This window comes from Penicillium maclennaniae (assembly GCF_028827695.1).
Source record: "Penicillium maclennaniae strain IBT 15551 chromosome Unknown utg000007l:1.0-4884863.0:1.0-4888362.0, whole genome shotgun sequence".
NCBI lineage: Eukaryota > Fungi > Ascomycota > Eurotiomycetes > Eurotiales > Aspergillaceae > Penicillium > Penicillium maclennaniae.
In genome coordinates this window covers 358,988-376,646 of record NW_026623219.1, presented here as the reverse complement: position 1 = coordinate 376,646, position 17,659 = coordinate 358,988, and the positions used below count along the sequence as shown (strand labels likewise).

Genomic DNA, 17,659 nt, shown 5'->3' with positions numbered 1-17,659 from the left:
TTGTAGATAAAGTTCCGCTTTCTAGCACAAGATCATTGTCGGATTGGCTCACACATCAATACGGTTTGTCGTGATGCTCTCAAGTAAAGCCACGGGCTGTGTCCACGCTTCTGAATGCATTTTCAGAGTCATTACAGCACGTATCATGTTTCAAGGACAGAACATCACTTTTTATACCGGAAAGTGGTAGCCATGTCAGCCAAGATCTCGACTTGCTGGATGTCACAGAGGACAAAAGTGCGTGAATGATGCTATTATGAAGGGTTAAGCATTGTCGATAGAGGAAATAACGTTTGCTCTGAATTCAAAAAGAGAAAGTAACCTTGGAAGATCCATGCCGCGAACTAAGTCACTAGGCTGACAAGCTTATCCTATATCATTTGCTCTGCTCAGACCAGTCATACTCCATCACCCGAGATACGAAGGCGGCCATGGCCGGATCGGTGAGCTGACGCACGAGGTGCAGTGAAGCATCCAACCCCGAACTGATACCCCCGGCTGAAAGAAGCTGCACAGCCTCGCCCTTGAGGAGGCCGCCATCGATGTAGCGCTTATGCACTACGTGGGCCGAGCCATGCGTATTGAAGCGGTCACAGACATCTCGCAGTTCATCGACAGCGCGATGATGAGTAGTCACAGTCATCCCACCTAAGACACCTGCGGCACCAACTAGAAGAGCCCCGGTACAAATTGAAAAGAGGGTGCGTGGTTTCTGAGATGGTGGCAGGGAAAGGCCCGCAAATCTGCGGATGAACTCTATCTCCGGCCCATTTCCATCGACAAGTGGTTGGACCACGGAGGGAGTTCCCCCCGGGCACGACAAGGATGTCGTATTCGTTGATTTGCTTGAAAGCCTGTTCGAGCAACTTATCGACTTGCACAGTCAGGCAGCTTCCACTGGCTGAGCGGATGGTCGGGCCCTCTGCAATGGTATCAAGTGTAAACATTCGGTCTGGCTGATTCGGATCGCGGTTGTGAGAGACATGAGACAGAACTTCCATTGGGCCTGCAAAATCCAGGATATCTGCTCACTGAAAGAGTAGCACTCCGACCTTGAAGTGTTGACGGGTTGTTGATGACATGGTGTTAAAGAGTTATGATCTCTGGTCCTTTGGTTATGACGCTGGGTTAGACCGCAAATCGTAGGGTCAGTGAATTCTTGAACGAGTAGATGAGTGCTTGAAAGATACTAGCCTTTGATCCGGTGGTGGAAGGCGAAGAGAAGGTGAAAGTTCACTCAACGGTGGATATTCGTGTGCTGACGGGCAACAACCCGTCAGCAGTACCACATCGTACTTCCGGGCTCACCGAAACTTGTCTCATGCGGTGTCAGGCCAAGTTCCACGCTCTGATTACTTATGACAATCTGATCTCTCCTAGCATTCACGTAGTGAGGCTGATGAGGCTATGGACGCGGAGTTAGGGCTTGTTAGGTCCGTCGGGATGTGGGCTCAATTCGTCTTTTTGAATCTCCCCGCAAACCTCGGATGGTGGGGGTTGTTCAGGTAAATTGCATCTCAATAAATACATTGTCAAAGGCCTCCCATTTCCCCTATATGAGAATTTAGTGTTCAATGTCATCATATTGACTCCCCACAAACACTCGCACAATATGACCTCGCCAAGCTATAGCAGCCATTTTTATATCGCCAATATCCCTTTTGGAGTGGCTTCGTCCAACAATCATCCAATCCAATGTGTCACTCGGTTTGTGAATAATGTCGTCTTTCTCGTGGAGTTACAGCGATCAGGGGTTTTCGCTGAAGTTTCTGGACTCCCAAGGATGTTTTCCAAAGCTCCACGCTAAACGCGTATGCGGCCTTGGACAAGTCCGTGCAGCGCCAGGTGCGAGCCGTGTTGCAGGAGACGTTGAAACATTCCTTGCCCGCGAACTTCATCGAAGATATTAGCGCTGTCACAATGCATCTCCCGGTTTCTGTGGGTGGATTCACGGATTTTTCGTGCAGTTTGCATCATGTTCGCAACGCAGGGCGGGCGATCATCAATGATCCCACTCCGCCCCCGGGTTTTTCCATTTTCCAGTCGGATACAATGGTCGTACGAGCACTATCGTTGTCTCTGGTACCCCGATCACTCGGCCAAATGGCCATTTCTATGACCGTAGTGCATCTTCCGAGAAGAAACCGATCATTTATGGCCCCTCCAGAGCCATGGACTATGAGCTAGAGATCGGCGTGATTGTTGGAAAGAAGCTGGATGCTTCAAAGGGGCTGAATGCAAAGGATGCAGATGAGCATATATTTGGAATGGTGATTCTAAATGACTGGAGCTGTGAGTGTTGCTGATCACCATCTGTTAATCAAGTCCTAACAAACACCTCCCAGCCCGTGATGTTCAAGGTTGTGAAATGAAACCACTTGGTCCGTTGAATGGGAAGTCGTTTGGGACATCCATCTCCCCGTGGGTGATCACATTAGACGCCCTAGAGCCGTTCAAAGTCCCAGGACCCAAGCCCGAGGTTACACTGGCAAGCCATTTGGAAGACATCACCATGTCAAGCTATGATATCGGTATGAAGGTTGAGATCATCACTGCAGGTCAAGTCTCGACCGTGAGCGAATCAAATCACCAGCATTTGCACTGGAGCGGACGTCAAATGGCTGCACATCTGGCAAGCGCGGGTACTGATCTCGAGACTGGAGATATCCTCGGCACGGGGACTGTGAGTGGTCCCGATGAGGGCACTCTTGGTTGTCTAATAGAAATGACAAAGGCAGGGAAAGAGCCTATCACGCTTGTTGATGGGTCGACACGTTCATATCTAGAGGATGGCGATGTGGTTCGCATGACTGCCGTGGCTGGTGGCGCTGGTTCTGGTGTTGGCTTTGGGGAATGCGTGGGCGAATTGAAGCCTGCGCGGAGTCGATAGATTTTCTCGCCTGTTTACTTTGCTCCATGGTGATTACCTAGAATGGGGACCAAGCTCTTGAACTCTACAGGTGGCGAACCGATGTTCAAATTGTCGTGGATTAGTAGACAAAAATTATAGACAGCATACGAAGAGCTGAGTATCAAGAAGTACGAATAGAGGAGTCCTCCCAAGTCCCAGAAATCCATACCACGTTTCGTATGTAGAGAAGATCATCTGACGCCGGGGAAATGCTTCAAGTTCGCGCTGCAGGGGAAAGAAATATCGGAAACATTCACCAAAGGTCATGTGTATTCCTCCTAGCCCCAGAGTGGAGGGTGGATGTACTCGGATGCGCGGTCAAGGATGTTGGGTATCGTCCATTCTCCACTGCCGGAGCTCTCAGGTGTAGGGGGTGGGAGCGATCCAACACTAGGAGTCATGCCTGCTGAGACAGGCGGAGCAAACGCACCTCCTGACACACCAGCAGTATTGACGTTAGCCTGAGAAGTGAGCGCAGGGCTGCGTCCATTCGTAAGGCGCGCGTGCTGATTGCCGAATGCAGTCAATAATTTCTGCAGAGCACGATGGGTCTTGGCCAATGATTTGGCCCATTGGGTCTGAGTGTCAGGCATGCCGGTAGCAGGGGAATTAGGATCCATGACGGGTGGAACAGCAGCTGGTGGATTTGACGCCCCGGTAATCGGGTCGTAGGTGGCCATGCCCTGGGGAGAAGTCAGGCCGCCAGTAGCACCACTCACGTCGCCTGTATAGTAAGCTCGCTCGCTGCTAGCTCGCTGGGCAATGATGCTCTCGAGCTGGCGCAAGAGATTCCATACATTAGGGTCCGATTTGGCTTCTTCGATAACCGCAAGAAGAAATGCAGAGCTAATCGCGCGTTGAAGTGCAATCCATGACCGTGCCGCATGCGAGCTGATGTTGTGCATTTCGATATAAGCCTCCACAGTGGTCATGAGATTGGCCACACAGTGACCTCGCATGCTCGCAGTATCGGCGTCACTTGACTCGGAGTTCGGCTTGAGCGCTGGCCGGCAGAGCTCGGACGAGAAGTATGAGGAGTGTAGTTTGAGCACGACTCGCTCCAGATGTTCTGTTGGGGTGGAACACCACTGTGCATCCCGTAAATAGGGTTTCGCCTCAACCATGATCTGCTGAATTCTATCCTTGTAGCCCTGAATGCTTTCCACGCTTATTTGAGAATGAGGGCTGAGCATCCGAATGCGAACGACCTCCAGTGCTAATGAAATAACTCGACAGAGAGTTTCAAAGTAGGAGAGGTCGCCAGGCTGTGAACCTTCTCGGTATGCAATGTCAGGCTGACTGACTGCCGTGGTAGATGGGCGATCATAAGAAAGAGAGAAATGGCTATCTTGCCACGCCATGGACCACCTGTCGAGATCGATGAGATGATCGGAAATTTTTCAAAGGGGCTATATAATCATGACTTACCAAACATGACGACGGCGGTATCGTTCAAGCGACGAGAACCTGCTTGACTCAACATGAAGGCCAAGGGCTAGGCCCATGCGGAGTGTCATGCCGAGCAGGACATATGAAATTCCAGGGTTCATGTTGTAGGATAAGACATTGCCGATGACCAAGAGCGTTTGGATTGCTTCGATAGTCGGCTGTGATAAGAAATTCGTCATGCGGAGACACTGGTAAGAACAGCAGACTGAGTCGAAAGTTAGTCAACGTAGCATTATCTGGGTGTTCCTGGCTTACCATAGACCTGGGAAGTCAATTCTCTTTCCTTGCTTCCGAGATCTGACGACTGACAGCCGGATGCCAGTACAGCAAATAGTAGACCTAGATAAGCTATGCTCACTCCAAAAGGGTTCTGCGCTTCATCGACATCCTCACGGTAAGCACCACCAGAGGCAGCTCTGCTTTCCAAAAGAAGCTCTAGGGTGTTTTCGAATCCTGGGACGTCTTCAAGCACCGGATAGATTGCTCCCGCAATATTCTTGTAATAGTAGAAAAATCTGCGCAAGATATCAAAATCTTGTTCATTTGATAAAAAGACGAACATGACTCACTCTCTGCACTGTTGGTCCGTTGGCAAGGCACTGCAAACAGCACTGATGTCAAACGTCGACATGTCTGACGACCACAAATCGACGAATGGGTAGGTTGCAGATTCGTTGTCAAGTCCCAGTTTAGGCAGTATCCCATCCTCTAGGAGGGCCTGAAGCTGATCGGACCCAGACTTATTGTTCAAAATATAGGCGAGGACCGATCGAGATCCCAGGTGAACTGTGCCTTTACCGAGAGTATTTGCAGCGTGGATGCCCTCGCGTTCAGGCGAGGCACCCTTGGACCGGGAACTCGCGTCAGCGCTCTGCACACTGCCGGAGTCCAGCATTGTAGAGGGGCCTTCATCAGCTCTCTCGAGACCCACGCGTAATGACGAGATGGTAGACTCCATTTCTCGTAGCCGATTGCGCACATTGTCCCATTCCTCCCTCGCAATTGAGATCCGACCGCCCGGACTATTGCCATTTGCTCGGACCGGGACGGGCTCAAGTTTTATTCGCGGTGGGTGATCTTCGTAGTTGTAGAGACCAGGATGCTCCATTGCGGAGCCAGTTGAAGCGCCACCCACGGGGCTCTCGTGGAACCCTTGTGAGCGTTTCTTGGAGGGGCGTTCGTAGGAGCAAAGATCTGCATGGTCGCGCTTGACACACCCGTCGCACGGTAGGTTCCGATCACACTTAACCTTGCGCGCATGGCAAGGGTAGCAAGCCTTGGGCTCACGCGCTTTGCGCTTCGTGCGAATGATGGCGTCCACTTGAGACTGCGGGAGTTCCGAAACGGATCTGTTTGGACCCGAGGAGATGTCAGAGGGCGAAAATGAAGGCCCAGGCGGGTATGGCGACGTCATTGCGCTTTATCTGAGGTTTTGATGTAGGCTTGCGAGATTATCGTGCGTCGGGCACTGGTCTGCGACCGTTGGCGGCTTGCCACAGTCAGTGGGGATTGATTCGAGAAAGAGACTGTCGCAGGCTAGCGACTATTCGAGAGGGTCAAGGAGAGTTTCAAAATCCATCCATTACTTGTGTTGGCGCAGCATCCAGCATCGCAAGCAATTAATTGGAGACGATTGGAGATCTGAGAGAGCATCATGGCCCGCGCCTTATCTGTCAAATCACGTGGCTTGTGGTGGACCGTCCAAATGCGGCAAATTCCTTTACGTCAGTGATGAAATGTTAACTTCAAGGTGAATCAATATATGCTTTGATTGGTATTATTTGCGTAAGTCACAAGGTATATTAACATTCAAGGTAGTGTGTATCATCAACTCCATGGCTAACTCGACATCGTTCGTGAAAAGAAAAAGAAAAGTTCTCGAAGGCAAAATGCACATTAGGGGATATCGCAAGACTCGATAGAGTCTGTTGTCAAGGCTCTTCCACCGACGTTCTCTCATTAAGCCTTGACTGCCTGCTCCTCGTCATCGGAGAAGGCATATTTGGAGAAGCGACGGATGGACTCGCCCTTGTAATGAAGACGAAGGGGATAAGACAGCAAGCCAAAGCAATGAACGCAAGGAGCGAACTTGCCCACTGATAGCCGAGGCGGTTGTACATCTGCTCAGTGAATAGAACGGTGGAGGCGCCCCACATGGATCGCAGGAATGTCTTAGCTGCAAGAGCAGAAGCGGCCTGGTGCTGGTAAGTGTCGACTGCAAGATAGGTCAGTAATGGAGCATATCAGGAGCTGCAAGATAGAACTTACCGAGGTAGTTGTTGGCGGAGTTGTAGAGAAAGATGAAGCCAAAGCCGACCGGCCAACCTCCCATGGCAGGTCCAATCCAGTGAACTCTGGGATAGGATGTCCAGGCAAAGATGAAAAGTCCAATCGGAATGAGCCAGCAGGAAAACATCATGGGGATCAGACGCTTTTCCGCAGGAGGCTTACCACCGTACTGCTCCGAGATCTTGAGATAGTTTTTGTTGACGAGAGGAGCACAGGCAGCGCTCATGAGCACACCGACAGCCAGAGGAATGAACATCAGGCCGGTGCTTCCAGCGCTCCACCCTTTTCCAGCTTGATAAACAATGGGGTACGCAACGAAGAACATGTAAAGCAAGCCATACAGAACCGACATGTAGAGGGCAATGCAAAAGACAATAGGTTCCAAGAAGAGAAGCTGGAAAGGACGGAACAGAAAGATACGCAGCTTCTGTCCCATAGGGCGAGGATCGAGCTCAGCCTCAGTGGTGTACTTGTCATCATTCTCACTCTTGCGCAGCTTTGCGGCTCGTTTCTTGAGCAAGATGGGCGCATATGTTTCGGGAACAGTGAATGTGATTAAGACCCAGGCAACAAAGGACAGAATCAACTGCAACCAGTAGAGCCATCGCCAGCCAGCCCCGTCAAAGAGGTAACCACCAGCCAGAGGGCCAATTGCAGGGCCAAGGAAGGGTGCAGCGCTGAACGCCGCCATGGGGACACCTCGCTCCTCGTTTTTCCACATGTCCGCCAGTGTACCACCAACTAGGGTCATTGGCGCACTGAAGGCGATACCGTCAATCGCTCGGCAAACGATGAGAGTCCCGATATTCTTGGACACAGCACATGGAATAACAAAGATGACTGCGATGAGTAGAGTGACGGCATATACCGGGCGCCGGCCGACCATCTCGGACAATGGAGCAAACACCATTGGGCCTGGTACATTGTTAATGAGATAGAATCAATTTGAAGCACAGATATAACTTACCGACACCAAATCCAATGACAAAGACACTGACAACGACGAAGCTGACTTCACGAGAAACATGGAATGTGTCCACGGGCCTGTCAAACCGGCAGTGATAACACTGCTGGAAAATGCGACGACGAAGCAGGTGAATGCCACAACCATCGTGCAGTACCATTTGTAGACTTTCGACCAGTTTTTGGGGTTCTCCGGGTCTTCGAGATGAAAGGTGACCAACTTCCAATCCTCTATCTTTCCGGTAGCATTGGACTTGACAGGCTTAATAATTTCGCCTGCTCGTGTCTCAGTGGTGTATTCTCGAAGGTCGGCGCCATCGGCCACTTCTCGCACAGGGAGGTCAAGATAGTCTAGAGGTTCAGAGCCGGATCCAATAGAGGCTGTCCGACTAGAGTCGACCGTGTGGATCTGTCGCGATCGGGGGGGCTCCATGTTGCTTAGATGGATAAAGCTTATCAGTATGGGAAGGTATTGATTTGCCCAGACTGGCTTAGAGTAAAATGTGACCACTTGCAATTACGATTTGTCTACTGATGGATTTAGTAGGCTTTTATATTTCACAGCCATGGACTTCGCTTGTCAATTTTTTACAGAATTGATCAAGCCACGAAGGGAATGCGGCAAAAGGAACAGGAACCTTAAAAAAGTTTGGATATCTCGACCCACTTTTGTCCCATATTACCTTAAATGGAACCGAGCCGATTACCTGATGTGGAAATATGCTACGAAGGGCCACTTTCCAATGGACGTCTTATATCTGTCTAGATGAATATATGGGTAATGCTTTGCCTGTCCCTGGAAGCGTGATTGGGTCAGTATGCCCGGAACATGAAGATGAACTCTGTGCACAGATGCTCCGGTCTCTGCTTAAAGACGTTCTGGCCAATACCTTAAAAGCACTCACAAACTGGTACAATATGTGTACAATTTTCGCTCTCAAGTCAGATGATGTACACAAGATTATCTTTGTATGACCGGTGCGGGAAAAGTCCCAAGCTCCAGCTTGGCGCCATGCGTGGCGGGTCTATCAAACCTCGTTATCAAGGGTAGAGAAAGGCACACATGAGAATGTTCAATGTTTTTCGAGTGTCAGGAATGAACTCATGAATACGATGATGTGATCCACATGCTTGGAGATTTGTCTGAACAGAATATTATGGGGTATACACGCGGATGTGGAGGCAAATAACATGTGTCTTGATCAGCCCTTGCGATGGGCCCACTTAAATATCAGCAGATCGTACAGTGTGATGCTCTTTTTTTAACTTTGGTCTCACTTCATGTATCGTCGGCCCCTCTGCGATTGCCGGAATCTATAAATCTCAGCTATTGCTACATAGGCCATCTCATTACAATAGCTATTCGATAAATTTTCCAATTATTGTGTAAGATCAATTTTGATTCATGCGTTGCTCTTCTATTACATTTCAAGGTGAGCTCCATCGGTACCTGAAGCGTTGTGAGAGCTGTTCGCCCCCCTGCAGGCAGCATTCGAGTGTTATACAGAAGAGGGACACGCCCGTCCTCGCAAGGCGGTGGCGGGTAGCAAGACCGGGATAAGAGGCTACATCGGAGGGTATTTCCGTTTTGGGATGATCACCATTTTCCCTCATCTGGAACTCTGCCGCCTTGCCAAGACTAATGATGATGATGAGAATTTCATAATCTTCTAGTTCTTTCTGAGGGATCGAAATTTCTCGAAAGGGCCGATAGATCGAAAGGGCCGATGGAATTTTCTAACCTCTGTTCTTTCAGGAAGACGGAAGACGAGATCGTGTCTACAGATTCATCATGTCCAACACACTGCTAGTATAGTTCCACAGCGGAGTCGAGTAGTCTGTGCAGAAAGTATATCCTGTGTAGTACGTACTCTGCTGACCCTGCAAAGCATACAGCTTCCGATAAAATCCATCTCTCAAATCATCCGTGGATACAATGAGGGTTTCAGGCGAGTGGGAGGCGAAAGCCGCGATTTCGGGCTCTTTGGTGGAGAACACACCGGTCTTACCCATGCGCTCAAGGTCAGATTTGATCAACTCCTTGGCATCTTCGGCGGTGAAATTTGACTCGGCCACAATTTTCGTCATGAAATATCCTGGCACACCAGAGTACTCGAGCTCCCACTGGAATGGAGGCAGGGGAAGGCTACCAGGCTGGTTCTTAGGATTGGTGTTTGCAACGTTGATTCCATCGGGCAAACCCGTATTGGTTATGGCTGCAGCGTAGTAGTTCTTATGGTCCCATTTGGAAAACAAGGAAGTCTCCTCCTTGCGAAGGTCAAAGCCATCAAGAGCGGACAGAGTGGGAGGGAATGTAATCAGAAGCTTCTTTGCTTTGATGAGTTTGCGACTCCCGTCCGCGCTCTCGACGACCAACTCCACGCCGGTCGAGTTGCGCTTGGCCTGGGTCACAATGGTTTCATAGAAGATATTCTCGTCGTCGATGAATTTCGCGGCTTTGCCGAACAGCTCGTACGTGCCGTTCTTTGGCCGGATGTACCCTCCCTCTAGCAATGCATTGATGTGGGTAATGCCAAAGTTTTGAATTATGTAAAGCAACGGGGCATCCAGAATATTGCCCACATTTTCGGCGAACATGAAAATCACATCCAACGCTCCCTGCAAGGCGTGCGCCTCGACAAACTCACGAAAAGGACGAAGGAGAACTTCTGGGACCTCATCGGGGAGGTAGTAGGCCCCAGAGGCGAGGTAGTCGAACTGCTCAATCGAAGCACGGTACAAGACAGCACCAGCCACAGTACCCAAGACCTCGCTGCCGGGAAAAACTCTTTCACCTGTGTTGAAGTTGACATTTTCCGAGATAATTGAGCCTGGAAGAAGTGGTTCATAGTCGACATTGAGCTGCCTGAAAAAATTTGTGGTGATCTCGTTGTTGAAGTATCCCTCTACTCCATAGTTGACATACTTGTCATTGGGAAGGTAAAGTGTCTCTGCATGACCACCGAGGCGTTCCTTCTTCTCCACAAGTGCCACACTGTATCCCTGCTCTCTCAATTGCACCGCGGCGTATGTACCTGTGGCACCACCTCCGAGGACAGCCACATCGCGGATAATTATGTCTTTGGCCTTGAACCCGGCAGTAGTAGCGGAAACCGCCAAAGAAAACACACTGACCAAATGCCAGTTTTGAGGCAAATGCATGGTGCCTTGATTTCGAACACTACGATCGACCAGGGGTGCGCTTATTTTATTACCTCGATTCTAAATCTAACGCGCTTCCGCACTTAGGTTTTTGGACTTGAGCAGAAGTTTAAAATCACTAGCGTGAGGTCGCTAATTCGTCATGTGTAAAATGATTGAAGCCGAATGGGTCAAAGGACTCGCTAGTCGTTGTGATAGGCAGAGGGGAATAAGTGATCGACAGGAGAACTCAACATACCTGAGGCGAAGCTCAATCTCGATGGTCAAACAATGCATTTTGGAATTTGATTTTCCACTGGAAAACCACGCCAAAGTTATCGTTCCAAAGCAGTTTTCGAGTTCTCCGATGCCACCAAAACAGAGTCTTGATTTGGGGATGTTTGCAGGCTTCGAACCAATTCACACGGCGAGGGGGTATCCACTACTCCCTACACTATCGCTTTTCCAATCAGAACCAACCGAAACCGTGCAAGTCCTTTCAGGTGAGACCCACATAGGAGTGAAAAGACAACTCTTGAATCTTTCTTCGAGGCGATGATGCGCTTATCATTCGAAATTGGGAATTGAATGCTTCGCACCATGTGGTTTTTTGATTTTGCTCAGCGCACAGGATACATAAGGGTATCTCGGACCCATCTAGATCTATGAAGCGACAAGTCGTTCCCATTCGTAGGTCCTCATAGTTGCGAAGCTTATTCATAAGCTCCGGAAAGGGTTATAATGAGTCAAGTTGCCCTGATAACTTTAAACGAATTGTACAAAGGCAAGTGCTGGCCATCTAGCCAAGGCTTGAAAGAGAATATGCCTCGCCTGTACTTTATTTATCAGAGTGAGGAGTAGGAAACTCCGCCTTAAACAACGTGCTCGAGCGTGCTGCTGGCGGTAGCTATCTAGCCTATTACAACTTTCGCCTAGAGCGTTGTTGTCTAAAAAGACCTACCGCATAGGAGTATTCCTAATGCGTGTTTTCTTAGTATCTATAGCGCTAGTTCTAGTACTTAATTACCGCCTTCGTATTGAACGGGGTATGAGGACAATTAGTGATAGATAATGAACTGGAAACGGCTCAATGGCAGTCTGGCATTGCAGAATGGGCCGCACCAATAAAGAAACACACACACACACACACACACACACACACACACACACACACACACAATCAACCCCCCATGCACGGCCAGAGATGGACTAAAGGATTGTTCTGATAAATGCACCGCGCATGACTCTTGATTCGATATCATGAACCAACAGAGATGATACGGACTGCATTGGGTAGTTGTCTGATCTAGCCTTCATTCCATGATGAAGGTGTGATGTGTGCCCTCGGCATCCTAAATGCCGAGGGCTACACTACTATCATTGTCGCATGTTTTCCCAATACACTATATATCTAGCCACTACTAGCAATACTTGCCAAAGGCATATGAGGTCTAGACTGTGGGTCTGTTTCCGACATAAAAAGCTAACTAAGTTTAGCAAACTAAGATATCAAATTTCCCATGAAACCTACTAGTAATTATTAGTCATGAACAAATTGACCTCATCAGGTTGTCAGGTCAACCACTGACCTGACAACCTGATGAGCAACACGCTTTGAGAGTGTTTCTTCCTTTGATCAAGGATCTTTTTCTGCACTTCCTTACGATTCTGAAGGGAAGTTCTCCGCAGTCGTTGAATGAAACACACTTGAGACAAGATCGTGCTACTTGTCCAGCATGTCGCTATTATCAACTCACTTCTCTGACCACCCGGCCATTTCAAGCCTCAGATTTTTTGACGTGCTAAGTCTTGATCGCGGGTTTGTGCAGGTTCCTGGTTGCTTTAAAATTCATCTTCCTGATGATCGCACGCACTGGCCATGTCCATTCTTCAGACGCCTATTGGAGAGGACGGAAAGAACATAACTTCAACATCTTATCTTTCAACGGCTATTCTGATCCGTCCTGACCCTTTTGAGGCTGTAAATTCACCACGAAGCCAGGAGCATGAGCGATCAAATGTTTGTCGATTCTAAGGAAGCCTTTTTCTCGCGAGAGTGATACTCACGCCTTGGCCAAGGCACTACTAGATCAATGCATAAACCAGAGTACTACTGCAACGGCACGGTAAACTTCGCTCCTGTAGTCTGTTCGGGCAGGCAAAAGCCACTATTTTACCTCTTAATTGGCTTTGGTCATCGACGACTGTGGGGGGCCGGGGGAAGCGCATATCACCATGAGAAGCAGAGAGGGCTGATTCAGTCGGGATGCAATAACTATACGATCAGTTTCACTAAGTAGATCGCAGAGAAAATAACGATAAAATGAAGATGAAGGTAAATTCACGGACTGCCTGGTAATCAACACGTGATCCCATTGATAAGCCTCCGTAATCGGCTAGCGCGGGGCGGACTCAAAAAATTTGGGATCGACTCATCGCGGGGCTTCCCTTTAAGTCAATCTTGAGAGGCATCTGAGCCATTCCTCCTCTTTTCCCAGGGAGGCTTGGTACTTACGCGATTCATTACCTTCATGATGACTTCTACCGATTCCTTCCTGGCCATTCCGGGCTCGGTGGCGTTCTCTCGTTCTCGAGGACTTGCCATTGCTGCCAGTTTGGGAGTGAAGGACGTTCGGGCTCAGTACATTCACTACGTCCACCTAAACCAACCGCTGAATGAGCGTCAGCATGCTGTACTGGAGCAACTGCTGCGATATGGCGATATCACCGACGTGCCCCCAACCTTCGCTTCCGATGACGGCCAGTTCGATACCTTCTACGTTTACCCTCGCACCGGAACTATCTCGCCATGGAGCTCCCAGGCCACCGGTATCTCGCACGTCTGCGGTCTCCGTCAATTTGTGAAGCGCATTGAGCGTGGTATGATGGTGTCATGTCTTCGCAACGATGGCGAGGACTACAAGACTGGATACTTGGACACCCTGCATGATCGCATGACTCAAATCATCAGCAAAGATGCGCCCGAGCTGAGCAAGATGTTCTCAGAGCACGCTCCTCAGCCCCTCAAGACCATTTCCCTCCAGGGTGGCAGTAAGTCCCCCAAGGAGGTCCTCCAGGAGGCCAACAAGGAGCTTGGTCTCGCCTTGGATGACTCGGAAATTGATTATCTTGCCGAAGCCTATGGTCCGAACGGTGCAATTGCTCGCGATCCAACTGATGTCGAGCTTTTCATGTTTGCTCAGGTGAACTCCGAGCACTGTCGCCACAAGCAATTCAATGCCTCGTGGGTCATCGATGGCAAGCCCATGCCCAACAGCCTCTTTGCTATGATTCGCAACACTCACAAGAAGCACCCAGAATACACCGTCAGTGCCTACAGTGACAACGCTGCTGTCCTAGAGGGTTCTGATGGTGCTTTCTGGGCCCCTAACACCACTACTGGAGAGTGGTCGCACACCAAGGAACTTGTGCACTTTTTGGCAAAGGTCGAGACTCACAATCATCCTACTGCTGTCTCTCCGTACCCTGGTGCCGCCACTGGATCTGGTGGTGAGATTCGTGACGAGGGTGCCGTTGGTCGTGGCTCCCGCCCGAAGGCTGGCCTCGCTGGATACTGTGTGTCTGATCTTTTGATTCCCGGGCACCGTCAGCCCTGGGAGCTTGACGTTGGCAAGCCCAACCACATTGCTAGCGCCTTGGACATCATGTTGGAGGCCCCTATCGGCAGTGCTGCGTTCAACAACGAGTTTGGTCGTCCTGCACAGCTGGTTACTTCCGTACCCTCTTGACTGAGATTGACATTGGCAACGGTCAGAAGGAGGTGCGTGGCTACCACAAGCCCATCATGATTGCTGGTGGTGTGGGTACCGTCCGCCCCAACACGCCCTGAAAAACCCCGACGTCGTCAAGCCCGGTTCCTTCCTTGTTGTGCTTGGTGGTCCTGCCATGCTTATTGGTCTCGGAGGTGGTGCTGCTTCTAGTATTGCCTCGGGTGAGGGCTCTGCGGATCTTGACTTCGCCAGTGTCCAGAGAGGCAATGCCGAAGTTCAGCGCAGAGCTCAAGAGGTTATCAACGCTTGTGTTTCCATGGGTGAAAACAACCCCATCAAGTTCATCCACGACGTTGGCGCCGGTGGTTTGTCAAATGCTCTTCCCGAGCTTATTCACGACTCGGGCCTGGGTGCCAAGTTCGAACTGCGTGAGATTGACAGCGCAGACCGAAGCATGAGCCCCATGCAGATCTGGTGCTGCGAAGCTCAGGAGCGTTACGTCCTTGCCGTTGGCGAAGAGAGCATGAACAAGTTCACTGCTATTGCTCAGCGTGAGCGCTGCGGCTTCTCGGTTGTTGGCCGTGGAGGCGGTACTTCTGAGGAGGAGAAGCGTCTGATCCTGCTCGACCGGGAGTCTAAGGAATATCCGGCTCCCATCGATCTGCCCTTGTCTGTACTGTTCGGCAAGACCCCTCGTATGACCAGGACTGTTGATTCGCGCAAGTTGACTCTGCCTGCCGTGGACTCCAGCCTCACCAAGTATCTTCCTTCGCTTACTTCGAGAACCGAGCTTGTGAACGAGGCCGTCAACCGCGTTCTGTCTCTGCCGGCCGTCGGCTCCAAGTCTTTCCTGATCACTATCGGTGACCGTACTGTCGGTGGTCTTACTGCTCGTGACCAGATGGTGGGCAAGTGGCAGACCCCTGTTGCCGATGTTTCTGTCACTGCCACCTCCCTGCTCCAGGGCGTGAGGACTGGCGAGGCTATGGCTATGGGTGAGAAGCCCACCTTGGCTTTGATCTCTTCCGGTGCCTCTGCTCGCATGGCGGTTGCTGAGTCACTGATGAACCTTGCTGCTTCCGACTTGGTGGACCGCCTTAGCCGCGTTAAGCTCTCTGCTAACTGGATGTCGGCCGGCAGTCACCCGGGCGAGGGTGCTGCGATCTATGAGGCCGTTGAGGCCATTGGTCTCGAGCTGTGCCCCAAGCTTGGTATCAGTATTCCCGTCGGAAAGGACTCTATGTCCATGAAGATGAAGTGGAAGGATGAGGTGTCGAATGAAGCCAAGGAGGTCACTGCGCCTATGTCGCTTGTTATCTCCTCGTTCGCTCCGGTTAACGACTTCCGCAAAACCTGGACCCCCGCTCTCCGCAGCCTCGAGGACGTTGGAGAGACTGTACTCATGTTTGTCGACCTTGGAATCGGCAGGAAGACACTCGGTGGATCTGCCCTCGCTCAAGTTTTCAACGAGGTTGGCAATGAGTGTCCCGATATCCACGACGTCGATCTCTTCCGTGACTTCTTCGACGCCACTCAGCAGCTGCAGGAGGCTGGTATCGTCTTGGCCTACCACGACCGCTCCGATGGCGGTCTCCTGACTACTCTTGCTGAGATGATGTTTGCCGGCCGCTGTGGTGTTGAAATCATGATCGATAACATCTGCTCCTCCTTCCACACCAAGGATATCGTTGAGTCTCTCTTTAACGAGGAGCTGGGTGCCGTCTTCCAGGTCCGCAAGGAGCACGAGACTCAACTCCGCTCTGCCTTCGCCACCTGCGGTCCTCCTCCTGGCCTAATCCATAAGATTGGTCGCGTCTCCGAGAAGTCCAAGCAGAACCTCACCATCTATCACAAGGCTTCTCTGGTGTACCGCAACACTCGTTCCAACCTCCAGCAGACTTGGGCCAAAACCTCCTACCACATGCAGAAGCTCCGCGACAACGCTGAGTGCGCCGAGCAGGAATTCGCCAACATTCTCGACGATGCCAACCCCGGTCTGTCGTGGAACCCTACTTTCGACCCCAAGGACCGTGGCCTGCCCTTCATGACTAGCCTCTCTCAGTACTCGCCCTTCACTAATAAGCCCCGTGTTGCCATTCTGCGTGAGCAAGGTGTCAACAGCCAAGCGGAGATGGCCTTCGCCTTCAACACCGCCGGCTTCTCCGCCGTCGATGTCCACATGACCGACCTTATTTCAGGCCGCGTGTCTCTGTCCACATTCGCCGGTCTCGCCGCCTGCGGTGGTTTCTCCTACGGTGATGTCCTCGGCGCCGGTCAAGGTTGGGCCAAGTCAGTGCTCCTGCACGAAAACACCCGCAAGGAGTTCCAGGCTTTCTTCGAGCGTCCCGACACCTTCGCTCTTGGAGTCTGCAATGGCTGTCAGTTCTTGTCTCGTGTCAAGGAGCTTATCCCTGGTGCGCGCAACTGGCCCAGCTTTGAGCGCAACACCAGCGAGCAGTACGAAGGCCGTGTGGCCATGGTCCGCATCTCCGACCCCGACCCCTCGCGCCCCAGCGTCTTCTTCCACGGCATGGACGGCTCCTCGTTCCCCATTGCCGTTGCCCACGGCGAGGGTCGTGCTTCCTTCGCCGGCACCCCGTCCATGACTGCCAAGGACTTCGTTCGCGAGGACCTTGCCCCCGTCCGCTACGTCGACAACGCCACCCTCAAGCCGACCATGACCTACCCTTTCAACCCCAACGGCAGTCCAGAGGGTATTGCAGGTGTGCGCAGTCCCGATGGCCGTGTGCTGGCTATCATGCCCCATCCCGAGCGTACCGTTCTGGGTGGCATTGCCAGTTACCTGCCTCCCCACGCCGAAGAGTGGGGTGATATTGGTCCCTGGGGCCGTATCTTCTTCAGCGCCAGACGCTGGGTCGGCTAGGGAGTCAAGGGAAATGGATTCTTGTTCATCATTCGACCTGTTATTCCGTTGTCTATATTACCGTTTATTGGTCCAAAGCTATTTGGAAGTCAAGAGGGTTTCCTCCGTCGCACCGAAAAGAAATTTACGAAACATGAAATTTACGCATGCCATATTCAATCAAGTTATTGTAAGTGCACTACCGTGGAAGATACTAAAGATATACCAAAATTCAAGCAAGATTTCTTCTTTTTTCATTTCGATTTTGATGTACAGTCATGGGGCTCGTAGTCTCCATAGATCGTAAGGGCA

General features: G+C 50.9%; 6 protein-coding genes across 6 annotated transcripts; 2 read left to right on the top strand and 4 right to left on the bottom strand.

Moving 5' to 3' along the window:
* Positions 1 to 376: 376 nt before the first annotated feature.
* xanA (isonitrile hydratase-like protein xanA) lies at positions 377 to 1,001 on the bottom strand (the record flags this gene model as incomplete). Its single annotated transcript, XM_056969015.1, has 2 exons — positions 377 to 669; positions 794 to 1,001. 2 exons carry the CDS (start codon positions 999 to 1,001, stop codon positions 377 to 379), a joined length of 501 nt encoding a protein of 166 aa, XP_056819047.1.
* Positions 1,002 to 1,612: 611 nt separating this feature from the next.
* Positions 1,613 to 2,890, top strand: N7477_007351 (fumarylacetoacetate hydrolase family protein; the record flags this gene model as incomplete). Its single annotated transcript, XM_056969014.1, is given in 4 exon segments — positions 1,613 to 1,765; positions 1,783 to 2,026; positions 2,044 to 2,292; positions 2,346 to 2,890. The coding sequence occupies 4 exon segments, from the start codon at positions 1,613 to 1,615 to the stop codon at positions 2,888 to 2,890; spliced, it is 1,191 nt and encodes a 396-aa protein (XP_056819046.1).
* A 299-nt stretch (positions 2,891 to 3,189) lies between these two features.
* On the bottom strand, positions 3,190 to 5,774 carry N7477_007350 (putative C6 transcription factor; the record flags this gene model as incomplete). The annotated part of the gene is made up of 4 exons (XM_056969013.1): positions 3,190 to 4,279; positions 4,340 to 4,565; positions 4,616 to 4,875; positions 4,930 to 5,774. 4 exons carry the CDS (start codon positions 5,772 to 5,774, stop codon positions 3,190 to 3,192), a joined length of 2,421 nt encoding a protein of 806 aa, XP_056819045.1.
* Positions 5,775 to 6,319: 545 nt separating this feature from the next.
* Positions 6,320 to 8,045, bottom strand: N7477_007349 (MFS transporter; the record flags this gene model as incomplete). The annotated part of the gene is given in 4 exon segments (XM_056969012.1): positions 6,320 to 6,388; positions 6,403 to 6,575; positions 6,629 to 7,535; positions 7,617 to 8,045. 4 exon segments carry the CDS (start codon positions 8,043 to 8,045, stop codon positions 6,320 to 6,322), a joined length of 1,578 nt encoding a protein of 525 aa, XP_056819044.1.
* A 1,346-nt stretch (positions 8,046 to 9,391) lies between these two features.
* Positions 9,392 to 10,774, bottom strand: N7477_007348 (uncharacterized protein; the record flags this gene model as incomplete). Its single annotated transcript, XM_056969011.1, has 1 exon — positions 9,392 to 10,774. The coding sequence occupies one exon, from the start codon at positions 10,772 to 10,774 to the stop codon at positions 9,392 to 9,394; it is 1,383 nt and encodes a 460-aa protein (XP_056819043.1).
* A 2,513-nt stretch (positions 10,775 to 13,287) lies between these two features.
* N7477_007347 (phosphoribosylformylglycinamidine synthase) lies at positions 13,288 to 17,368 on the top strand (the record flags this gene model as incomplete). The annotated part of the gene is made up of 2 exons (XM_056969010.1): positions 13,288 to 14,464; positions 14,529 to 17,368. The coding sequence occupies 2 exons, from the start codon at positions 13,288 to 13,290 to the stop codon at positions 17,366 to 17,368; spliced, it is 4,017 nt and encodes a 1,338-aa protein (XP_056819042.1).
* Positions 17,369 to 17,659: the final 291 nt, after the last annotated feature.